This window comes from Leptinotarsa decemlineata, unplaced genomic scaffold (genome assembly GCF_025532065.1).
Source record: "Leptinotarsa decemlineata unplaced genomic scaffold, Ldec_3_MD MMD2_tig00000008_RagTag_RagTag, whole genome shotgun sequence".
Classification (NCBI taxonomy): domain Eukaryota; kingdom Metazoa; phylum Arthropoda; class Insecta; order Coleoptera; family Chrysomelidae; genus Leptinotarsa; species Leptinotarsa decemlineata.
The window spans coordinates 8,222,216-8,235,096 of NW_027412537.1; the positions used below are offsets into that span (position 1 = coordinate 8,222,216).

At 33.0% G+C, this 12,881-nt stretch overlaps 1 protein-coding gene across 1 annotated transcript in view; it reads right to left on the reverse strand.

Moving 5' to 3' along the window:
• Positions 1-1,225: 1,225 nt before the first annotated feature.
• Positions 1,226-12,881, reverse strand: part of LOC111508710 (tyrosine-protein kinase transmembrane receptor Ror) — a 223,149-nt gene continuing 211,493 nt past the window's right edge. The window contains exon 8 of the mRNA XM_074170979.1: positions 1,226-12,144. Within this exon, the coding sequence (XP_074027080.1) occupies positions 11,644-12,144 (501 nt within the window). The 3' untranslated portion in view covers positions 1,226-11,643. The remainder of the gene's footprint in view (positions 12,145-12,881) is intronic.

Genomic DNA, 12,881 nt, shown 5'->3' on the forward strand with positions numbered 1-12,881 from the left:
GCAATGAATTTAAGTCGTCGTTCAAAGTCCGTGGGTTTCAAACCTTGTACCAACTGAATTTTGAATGAGTGGTATTTATTTTCTTTCAGAATTCTCTGTACATTAGATTTACTCACACCGACTTCTTCTGCAAGAGTACGGATAGAAACATGTGGATGAATAATAATATCAACAAGATCTCTAAATCTTCAGTTCAAACAGATCTCGTATGATGACGATGCTTTATAGTAGAAGGAAATGACCCAGTTCGCAATTTTTCTACAACTCTCGAAAAAGTCATTCGTGACGGAATGGGTCTGTCTGGAAAACGTTCTTGGTATAGACGTTGTGCTTGACGGCAGTTTTTCTGACATTCCCCAAAAATTAATAACATATCAATGCAATCACTTGGACCAAACGCGAAAGGCATACTGGAGTTTTCGCACAAAGAACACAGTTACTGTTTTGCAAAGAATCACTGAATCGAACTGACAAGTAGATACAATTCAACAACATTTGTTACTATGGCATCAACAAGAATAAGCTACTTGATGAAATTGTGCAATATAAAGCAATTCACCCTCAAGTTAGTCACATTCTCAAGAATTTCAATATTATATTCAACTGATATCGATATCGTATCGTAGAGGTGAGAATAATGGTTTGTATTCAGTAGTAGTCTAGTTCAATTTAATAAAAGATATAGACTGGATTCGTGTACGAGTAAATAGGTTTTTTTGAAACTTTATATTAAGGAAAAGTGCAATAACTCAACAACGCCGTAACCGAATTTCAAAAACCAAACATGAAATGATATCAGAATTTAACGTAGCATCTGAATATGTAATGATATACAGGGCGTTCTATTTTAAAAAATGGAATTTTGGTCTGTAGCACTTACACCAAACACCCTGTATATTTAAAAATTATATCAAAATATAGCTCTCATGAACTCCTGAAACTTTTGTATGAAACATTTTTGTGTATCTCCTTCAACAAACCAGATATTGCCTGTCACATAAAATGTGGGACACCCGGTATATATATATATATATATATATATATATATATATATATATATATATATATATATATATTTTTGTCAATATTAAATTTTACAAAAAGGATTTGAAGCTTTATATCTTCTATTAATTATCTGCGAGCGCTTTCGACAGTTGGTAGTACTGTCACTCCTCAAACTGCAGTTTGAGGAGTGCCAGAAGTTCATTTGAAAGAAAAGAAAGTGTTAATAATTGAAAAACTCTTTATTTTACAATAATTTATCTTTATATATACAAAATAACATTCATTAATAACAACAGTAAATCTACAAATTTATTGAATGATGATATTTCAGAGTCTTTGGTACAAAAAATACGAAGCATATATGAGAATATAAACTCATTTGGCTCAAATAGGACACATTCATGTTTTCCAATTACTGAATATCAAAGTTTGATCCAAACATTATCGTGAACACCACATCTAAGACGTCTATACACGATACTAGGTGTTAAGGTATCTTGATTTATTTGCAAAATTGATGGCAGGGAAAATATACCAATAAAAATATACCTCGTATTCGACATGAGATGATTAAACATTTGCGTATAACACCAATCTGTATTTGTACATATTGAAAACAGAACAGAAAAATAACGTCTCTTATAATCTATCATTTAGAGGGGTACATTACTGATTTTGTATATACACAAATATTCATCGATTTAAGTTTACCTAATATTTTTCATAAATTATTTCAGAGCAATGCTTTTATTCTATATACAAATATTTGACTAAAACATCCATGGCGTTCTTATAATAACAATAAAACATCATACATATACTTATTTCTATGCATATATTAGCAATACAATTTTGAGAACTACTCAGTTTTTGATCTATAAAATTGTCAGTAGGATTTGGGCCCCTCTCAAGGTCCGATCAAGCAAATTTCTAACCAACAGCAGTTCTGGCAGCTATATTGAAGAATAAACTCAAATTTTATAATTTTTTTTCTATATGTAAGCCTTCGAACTCTTCAGTCCAACTATTTGATGATTTGTATCCACAGTTATCTTTTAGAGAGAACTTCAAAATGATTGTGGACACAAATAATAAATAATTTATGAGATATAATTCAAGGTCATTCACGAGTATCTTCATGGATAACTTATGAATATCTTTGAAGGCTTTCTCATGGTCATATGGGTATAATGAATCTGGATGTCCATAGTATATCCGAAATAACCAGAGCAGTTATCCACCGGATCTCCGTTGAATGCCCATGTATTGATTTTTGAAGGTAAATCATATTCACTAAAAATCTTGGATGCGTCTTCATATATTGAGAAATACATTCATTTCATTACTAATGATGTGGTGACGGATTTTCAACATGTTTACATTCGAAACAATCTATCTTCACAAATAATTAAGTGATATGGGGTATATAGTACCTACAATATTTATGAGAGATGTCTAATGATTGTAAATGGTAATATGGAAAATATTGATTTTTTTTTGTATAACTATCAACAGTTGTAACACATTATAATTAAATGCTAACTGCTATCAATACACGCATGTTACAAGTAGAGTCGCATGCTATAGATTTTAGGCCTTTCGAGAAATTTTATTTAATTGAAAACCGTGATATCAAAAAACCAATTCTTTCTGTATAACTACTAACAACAGTAAAAATCTCAAGGAATACAAAAATACGAGAATTTGCTTTCAGTTATATTTATTTAGTATTCCAAAACTACGTTCTATTTCACCCTGTCACACTAGGATAGAGCGGAGTTAATAGGTCCATGTTACATATAATACAAGATAACTATAGATGTATGCCTTGGAAAACAGTAAAATACCAGTGAGTAAAGAACTTTTTTTCATCTTTGATTACCTACTGACATTTGGATATGATCAGCTTTCATCTGTTTAACCTGACAAGGGCAATACTCGTATAGACAATCGAGCCGAGTGGTTCTTTATACCATATTTATTGGCCATAAAAGATCAGTGCTGGAGTAAAAAAAACTGATCAAATTGGTACAATTTTTCAGGATAAAAATCGATTACACTATTTTTTTCCTCCCCTAAAAGTATATCTATCAATTTTAATTGTTGCTCATCTTAAAACCAATGCACATCATGTCAGTCTTGACAGCAAATGTTATTTTCAGTCAACAGTCAATACAAAAATATATTTTTAATATAAATCCATAACATGCGATGTCGATAATGATTGATCAGTACATCTGATATGGGCCCAACTTCCATAAGTAAAGCATTTGAATTGTTCTACTCAAGGAATTCTGAATGCAAATGATTCACAGCACACTAATCAGAATGATTCATTTTCGAAAATTCGAACTTTTTTCGTTTCTTTTCTGCAAAAATATTTTCTTTCACAGGTTTATTTCTCTTTGCAACAGTTTGTTTACGAGATAAGCCACAATAAACACTCAAAGGCGGTAGTGGGGGCCGAATAAACTCACTCATTCTTAATCAAATCTAAATCAAAATCTTTTACGAAACCTGATTTCTGCTGTTCCAAACTTGATAGAGCATCCTTTTCAGCAGTTTCAATTGTTACAGCGGTTTTGAAACTCCAGAACTTCCAGAGAAAACGTACTCGATGATGTACGAAGTGTTTCCATAATCTATAATTTCACATTCTGATATACTACCTATATGGGCTAAAACATAGATGGCGGTAGGTGACATTGTAAAGATATTAGAAAAACGTGTTGGTTTTATATTGCATGATCATTTGACTATAAGAAAGCTCTGTTGCCGCACGAGTTCACTGTTGACCAAAAACAAGAACGTCTTGATGATTCTGAGTAGTGTTTGGCCATGTTCAAACATATCAAACCGGAACCATTGGTTCAACAATGGACTTCCTAACTCCATTGGCAGATTGATATCAACTATAATACCCATATAATTACAAGAAATTCCTAATTCTAATATATCAAATTTGTATAAGCTGAGTTATACACGGTGGACCTTTTCATTTGCGAACTTTAAAGCCCCGCTCTATCTCACATTTAAAAAACAAGTGAACACATTCAAAACGTAAACCTGTGTAGGACTACTCCTCCTATTGGATCAGATTTTGAGATGAAAAATTCCTGAAGATTACGTCCTTGAGCATGAAATTTTTTCAACCCTGTTGGCTCCAGGTAAATCTTAAGCACAGAAGAAACGCTATTTGTTTGTTGAAATAGACTATATAGAGAATAACACAGAAGACTATATAGAATACATGGGTTTTAACCCACACGGTGATGAATGAATCCTATTTACAGCTAATTTATATTCGACGTTCCATTGGAAACCGTTTTTTAAAGAGATTTTTCAACTTCATTTCATTTCTGTATCGTTTTTTGAAAACTATTCAGAAATTACCCTGATTGTCGATACAAAATTTGGCTTTGCAGGATCTTCATGTGATATTATTCTTGCTAAAATAAGCTATTGCTTGTAAAATTAAATTCTGAATAAGCTGATCAGCAGTATCAGTGAAACATGAATTAATTTCGCTAAGACTAATAATCTGTGAATTCTAATGGTTTCAGCTGTTTCGTTTTCAAAATGAAAATTAACTTCCATAACTGATTAAAAAAAATGTTTGAAAATTAGTTGATATACTATAATTATGGTCATAACATTGACAAATCCTAATGTTGGTGACATACAATTTCAAAATGTAATATTTCAATTGACAACACATATGAGATCTATATTCACATAAATAAAACCCATAAACAACAAAAATTGCAATTTTTAACATACCTTGTTCTTGGTGAGAGTTATTTTGGTGAAACATTAAAACCATTAGAAGGCGCGAGAATGAAAGTAGATGCTATGAGAGATTTAGGACCCCTTTTCATGTGAATCTCAGTAAGAAAAAAAGCAGTGTCATCATGTCATTTTTATTATATTGCCTAGTTCTCTCATAGTATATCTACTAAAAAAGATCGCATTAAAAATAGACAACGAAGGGAATCAAAATTATCAGAACACGTTTGGACATTCTATGGTGAACATCGAAAAGAGATCAATAAGACGAGAATGATCGCAAAGAAACCACATGCGGAGCGGATTGAACTCAAAGAATCAGTATTCATACATTCTTATATCTGGAGAAAATAGTATTTTGAATAGCTCCCAAGAAATCTGTTTGAAAAAATCTGGCTTGACATGGCTAACCGTTTGAAAGAAATATATGAAATACACAAAATAGCAACAACAGAGGACATCTTGTACTACAGTGAATGTTTCAAAGAGTCAATCAAAAACTTGACACATTTCAATATACATTAGACGAAATTTCAAAAGAAGACGTAGACGGATTTTGGTGTCCGAAACGTTAGGATAAGTATGAAATTCTCAGTATTGTTTTGATTAGAAAAATTATTATGACACGTTACTGATAAGCGGTATATTTTTCTTTGTGAGTAATCTATGGAATTCACCTTGAACCTATCATGATGAACTAGAAGTTTGGGCTTTTCTAAACCTTTATGAACCTCTCCATTACAATTGACATCAATTTTTTTCAGATTGTTGAAGATGAAACTTCACAAAAGAGGTCAATGTAAAACTTAGATTTTTTTCACAAAAATGACTTGTTCAATAAGAGTATTGTGTATAAAAAACCGTTTTCACAGTTTGAAATGGTCAGAATTATTTTCATAGAATAGGGCAAAAACTTGATTTTCCTTCGAAATTCATATACCTTTCAAGAAATACAGTGAATCTGTTTTTAATTGCTAGAGTGATATGAATATATACCAAATGTGATATGAATAATTATTGCCCATTTCGGTTCTCCCTGTATTTTCAAAAATTATTGAAAAGGTTATGAATAATAGGTTGATAGATTATTTAGAGTCAATAAATTATTTATATTCAGGTCAATATGGCTTTCGCAGATCGAGTGATACTGAGTCTGCAGTAATGGATGTCATTTCTAATATTCAACAAAAATTAGATAGAGATATGAAATGTGGTCTATTATCTCTCGATTTGCGAAAGGCATTTGACAGTCAATCATAATATTTTATTAAAAAAATTGAATAGTATTGGTATTCGAGGAATTATTCAGAGATGGTTGGAAAATTATGTATCTAACAGTAAACAGTTTGTATGTCTAAGGAAAAATGCCAGTTCATTGAAAACTATCACCTGTGGTGTTCCACAAGGGTCTATTTTGGGTCCAGTTTTATTTTTGATTTACATAAATTCTGTTTCAAAATTATTGTTGAAAGGAAATATTAAGTTATACGCGGATGACACATCATTGCTTTACTTTTCTAGTGATACTGAAGAAGTTTACAATAACATAAAAAATAACATTATATTGCTAACATCTTGGTTGAATTATCATAAATTAAGTTTGAATTATGAAAAGTCTTCTTTAATGTTGATAACTAAGAACAAAATCACAACCAAAGAGAATTTGACTGTTAACAACAAAATGATTAAATATGGTCAAAACACAAAATTTTTAGGACTATACATTGATGAAAGTATCTGTTGGAATACTCATATTGAGATGTTAAAAAAGAAAATCGGACCAATTTTAGGAATATTATTTAGGATTAGAAATTTTATTCGATTAAAATATCTTAAATGCATATATTTCTGTTTGGTATATTCAAATCTACAATATTTAATTTTAATTTGGGGAACAGCTAATTTATCAATAATAAATCCTCTTAAGAGACTGCAAAATAAAATAATAAAATGTATATTCAAATTACCATATCTTGAACCTACGTCAAATTTATATATACCACGAGATCTTTTAGATATTCAGTCTATTTTCCAATTAAAAATTTGTTATTTCATTCATTCTGTTAGAAAAAATCACAAACCTTCGAATTTGGAATTCAATCAAATAAATACTATCCATGACTATATAATACAAGACAAGCAAAAAAACTACTAGTTGAATCATAACGCTCAAAATTTGGGGAGAAATCAATATTTCATTTAGGAGTTAAAATATATAATAATCTTCCAGAGAAACTAAAAATGAATCAAAAAACAAAATTCAAATCGGAATTGAAAAAGTTTCTAATTGAAATTCTGATCTCCATATTACATTTTTTTCTTTTTAATTACCATTATAATTCAAAAATGTATATATTTACATATGTATGTGTGTGTGTATATGTAAATATGTATGTATATATGTATATTTGCGTATGTATTTATGTATTTATGTGCTGAATATGTAACTGATATTTAATATTGAAATAATTTATTTAATCATTATTTTAAATTTTATCCCTGTTATAAACATTCTTGTTTCTTGGGATTGATAAAGATTATTATTATTTTTATAATTATTTAACAACTGGGACAATTTCATTACCAGCATTGCAGCATTCATTAATTTATATCGTAAGGTGCTTAGAGTGCCAAAAAGAAATATCCTTTGATATAGTTCAAGAACTTTTTTTCCCTGACCTGAATTCATTCAAAACTCCCTGAATTTCATAGAAGTTGCCAAGATTCCCACATCTCGAATGGATAGTAGAAATACTACTTTTATAGAAATCAATGTCTTTTTGAAATACTGAATTGTTTCCATAGTACACTAATTATCAATTTTCTATAGGTTAATGAGATAGTGAATGTGACAAAATTAATCTCTCTGTATATTTCTCCATTGAAAATTTCTAAAGGTCTTCGAAGTTTCTTGACAAAGAGAATTTACTGGTCTGATTGTAGTCGGAGAAGTCATCAAAGTACACCCTGTCGTATTGAATTCCTCTTTTCCGAGTAGATCCATGCTCTGAGTTAGTTATAGGTTAGTTAGTTAGTTATAGGTTATAGGTTATAAAGGACAGATGAGGGCGATACTCCGTTAAGGGTCCAAAGCAAACTCAATATCCTTACATCCTGTTCGTGCAGCTTCATAATTCACAATGTAGACCTTAATTTGAGGTAAAATATGATGAAATCACATTGGAATCCACTTCAATATCAACTATCGAACATACAACTTTGAAAAGGGGAATTATCCAAGAAGCGTAAACTTTCACGGCTGGAGGTAACTGTGTCAAAGCTATTTTCCGGATTCGTTGACTGTGAACTGCAAAGTTTTATCCCTGGAGTTTCATCTTCGACTGAGGTAGACATTATTGAGGCGATGAATGATGTGCTTTAATTATCTTCACAACTACATCGTTAGTTCGAATCTCCCGTTTCATACCATTAGTGTTGGGCTAGCTTCGTTCCCATTGGTTATTAAATTAATACAAGTATCCAAACGAAATTTATGTTAATTCATTCTTCCTTCCGGTTCTAGTAGGAACAAATTCACGTCCACCACCATTGGAATAATACTGGAGACCTTATGCAACGATGTAGTATCTGCCTCATCGCTTTTGATGATGTCTACCGCAGCGGTAGAAAAAACGTCAGATATAAAAACCTGCAGACTACATCCAACAAACTCGAAAAATAGCTTCCACACCAAAAATTGTAGTTGGATCGAACTTAAACGAAGACGATGGCATTTCCATTTACGAGGTCGCCATTTATGGGATCGACAGAGAACTCAATCCTCAAATATCAAAGATAAACGGGGTTCCCCAAGGCAGTCAGTTGTAAAGCTTCGACATCGACCGCAGACGAGTTTTAGTTGTCGAGTTTTAGATGGCGTTTTCGTTAGGGCAGATGTCATCGCCATCGTTTTGTCCAGCAACGCATTTGTGGTTCAGCCTATCACCACAGATGAGACCCTGGCATGTCAAAACAGCTCTGACTGGTGTGTGATCACAAATGTGTTGTGTTTGGGCTGTGGTTTTTCAACTTAGATTGAAGTTGTAGAATTTCTAGAATAACTGAGGGTTAAAAAACGATTAGTTAATTGTCAGTTTGACGTCTAAAATTTCAGTGTGAAAAAATTGATAAATTTTGAAGTAGAACCCATGTATATTCACTAAATGGATACCTCAAAATATCCTATGGCTGTAAGAGGTCGCTGCAACAAAGATATTGGGAGTCGCTTGGGAGCATTATAATCCACATAGTTTCTGAAATTCCAGTAGAATTTGATATGTATAATTCTCTATTATAAACAGGTAATGTTTATTGGAAATTAAGCATCACTAAAAGAATAACTCTCACTAGTGTGTGTGTGTATGAGAGAGGTTAATTTTTTTGTCAGATTCATTCGTTGGTGTCCGCCATATTGTACCATTCGTAAAACGGATGTGAGATGTTTTTGGGAAATTTATTTGTCACAATGAGCCTTTCATTGAAATATCATACAACCCTAATTAGTTTGGAGTACCTAATACGATGGATTAACGGTGGTAAAAAATTAAAGTTTTATAATGGTATGTGTGTGTTATTTTTGATTCCGCAAATCGAGGGTGGCAGAGGAAGGGTGTTGAAAAATTGAGCCGTTCGAAATTATTGAATTCAAAACACAATTGGATCGTTCTCAATGAACTGAGATTGACCGAGCAAATGCAAGAGTCTGACATCTTTGGCTCATTGCTCAGGGCATATGAATCTCGGACCCATCTATCACTCATCGGGAATGAGTAATCATTAGATTAACGAATCGAGCAGAACATCACTTCTGCCAAGGATGATAACTTTTTGTAATCATTATCAATATTGTTTTCTCGATAGAGATTTGCCACACTGGATTTTTTTCCGGAGTTGATGGAACACATCTGGAGCGCCATGATCGACACTATGGAATTTCGAAATTTTCAACTCCCTCTACTAGTCACAACAGTAGTTTTACTCCAACAACAAACTTATATATTGAAATTTGGTTTCATTGGAGATCATCTTATGATCACCATAGAATTTCAAAACGTTTTGTGACAATTTGGACCCAATTGTTTATTTCTGATGTGATCTCGGTGTTCATTTTTGCGCACTTTAAATAATTTCGATGTTTCCCCAATGTAACTTTCACAGAATAAGGAAGTATATTATAAATGCAATTTTTGTTTCCACTCTCATCCACACTATAAATTTTTTCTATTCACAAACTAGATACTAGAACATATCGTTCAAATATATCAAGGTTGGACAACATTTATAATAGTGTTGCATCTCTCGTCGCCAATGTGCTCTATCCCTTTTTTTTTCAAATAGAAAAGGAATCCTGTAATAACTCGTTTGATAGATATTTCAATTCTCTATCCATTTTTTTAAATTTTAGAAAATCAAATTAGACCTTCCTGAGTAATTAGCAGTTCTATACTAGTTTTAAGGACGAACGATAAATAAATATTATGATTTTAAGGAAAAATGTACTTTAAAGTCACTGCAGTTCATTCCAGTAAATGTTCAAATTGGTCACCATTCACTTCCTGAGAATAATTCTGATAGAAATCTAAAGGTGTCATATCAGGTAATGCAGAGCGCCATTCTAAGAGATCACGTTTACCTATCCACAGGTTTGGATAACTGATATCTAGCCACTTTCAAACCAGCTCGTCGTAATGAAGAAGCACTTCATTTTGCCGAAACCTAATATTAGTTGAAAACTCTCCAACCCGATAGACAGGCAAACGTAATGTCTCAGAAGGGCCCACTAGATCACCTGATATGACGTATCTAGAAGTTTTAGGGAATACGTGACATCTGAAGTGTAATATACACAACCGTTATTCATTTCAGAACTCGTGGATAGAAAAATAGCTGCTCGCAAAGACATTATACCGTAGCTCGCAAGGAAGCTACCGAGGAAGCTAACTTGTTAGCGAAACGCGTCTAGAAATTAGAATGTTTGGGAAAATTGTGTAATTATCATAGATAAATATTTTTTTGATATCGATGGCAAAAAGTAACAATGTTCTTCGATATCTACTATGGAATTAATGAAAAGAGTTGAAAATGATATGTATGGGACTAAATGCATCAGTTGTCGCCAATTTTGAAGCATCGTTTGTGAACGCACGTTTTTTACACGAAATATTTTGTGATAGCGCCGACTTGATATAATTAATATTTCAGTTATATAAACATTTTTAGAAGAATTTGCATCTGTTATTTTTTAAACATCACTAATTATATGAATTTCGAACGACAATGGTAAATTCGTGTTAAGATCTAAAACATTCAAAGAGCGAGATTCAAGAACGAGAAAGCTGAAATTTTTGAAACTCACAGGTATTGTTATTAATAATAAAAACATCATTTTTTCGGAGGAACTTTTTCAACACTCACAATATTTGTAATAATCATTATAAAATAATCTATTTCCATTAATTGAGTGTTATTTGTCCAAGTTTTAGAGTTCAGTAAGGTCAGGTTTGCAATTTCGAGAATTGCAATGATTCTTCATCAATAGCCACCACTTCTGAATATGATATTCGTTCGAATACATTTAGAGCACTTTCAAGTTCACCTCAAATATCTCAAAAGTTTTTTGGGTCAACTCTGGGTCTTGGAACCCCTAAGATGACATGAACAATAACCGTCAACCACCCATACCTTTCAACCTACCATCGTGCTCAGTCCATTGGAAATTTATGGAAAAATAACATTAAACCAGACTTTATATACACTGATTCATAGTTGGGAATCAACAGTTAACGTACTGCGCCACAAACTTCCCGCACCACTGCCTTCTATATTGAAAAGCTGTAGTTTCGTACCTTCTTGTCAGTCGCATATCGTCTCTAAATACTTGGCGGGTTCTTTAATTTCGTTGGGTATCAAATATCCTTGCGTGTCGAGCAGATCAAACTGACCTAGCACCGGTAGAGGAGGCGGCCTAGGCAAGCTCTTGTTACCTCCAGGTTTCATCTTGGTTTCAGTTTCGTAGGAAAATTCGGCGAGTTTCTTTTCGTTTTCGTAGGCCGCTTCCAGTCGATCGCATATGGTCGGAAATACTATTCGATGCCTTGGTTCCGATTTCCAGCAGTTCTTCATCAAGTCGCAAATCAGTGTGGGACAGTCTTCTGGAGGGATGAGCATGATACCGTCGAGGACGAGTTTCACCACTTCCTCGTTGGTGTGGCCATAATAGGGTTGCTTTCCGAAGCTGTAGATCTCCCAGAGGACCACGCCGAAAGACCATATGTCGGATTCCAGAGTGAATCTTCCGTAGACCACGCTTTCAGGGGACATCCAGCGTACTGGTAGGAGGCGGGATCCGCCGATCTGGAAAAAGGTGAGTATTCTTTTTGAACTTTACTGAACTGAAATTATTATAAGAAGCTTCATTTACTCCGAAAAGATAGAAGATATCTTAGAAATAGGAATAAAAGCATACAATTATAAAATCAATAAATACAAAAAATATGCAGATCATGTTGAAAAAGTTAAAGAGACGGTCTAAATGAGAAGAAACGATCTAAAAAGTAGTTATCTAACAGCGGTTCTAGATCCAGTCATCGAGTTATCTCCACCCCTAGCTGTAGGGGTGACGTCGATGCGTAAAGAGTTGGATAAGGCCTAAATGTACCCCCAAGAACAATGGATTGACGTAAGTTCTTGAGCACACGTGTTAGTTCTTGCAGATATCGTCAATGACTAGAAGGGTAGTCGTCAACGTCGACGAAGAGGGGTGTTGAAAGTACCTCAATGCACTTTTGAGGAGGTGAAAACACAGTGGAATGACGTAACATCTAGAGTAACCCTGTTGGTGTAGATTGTCAATGACCAGAAGGTCGAAAAAGTGTCAGAAGGACCTTAATATAATACTTTACTCCTTTGGGGTTACCTATTCTATTCCTGATGTTTCTTGAAAAACTTGGATCAGTTCTAAATAATGAACATATCAAAACTGCGTTTGCAAATGTCAACTCTGGGAAAAAATATTTTTTCGAAACAGAAAAAGCTCCGATAAATATACAATCAAATGTAATTTATAAAATCGAATGCAAGGATTGGTCAAA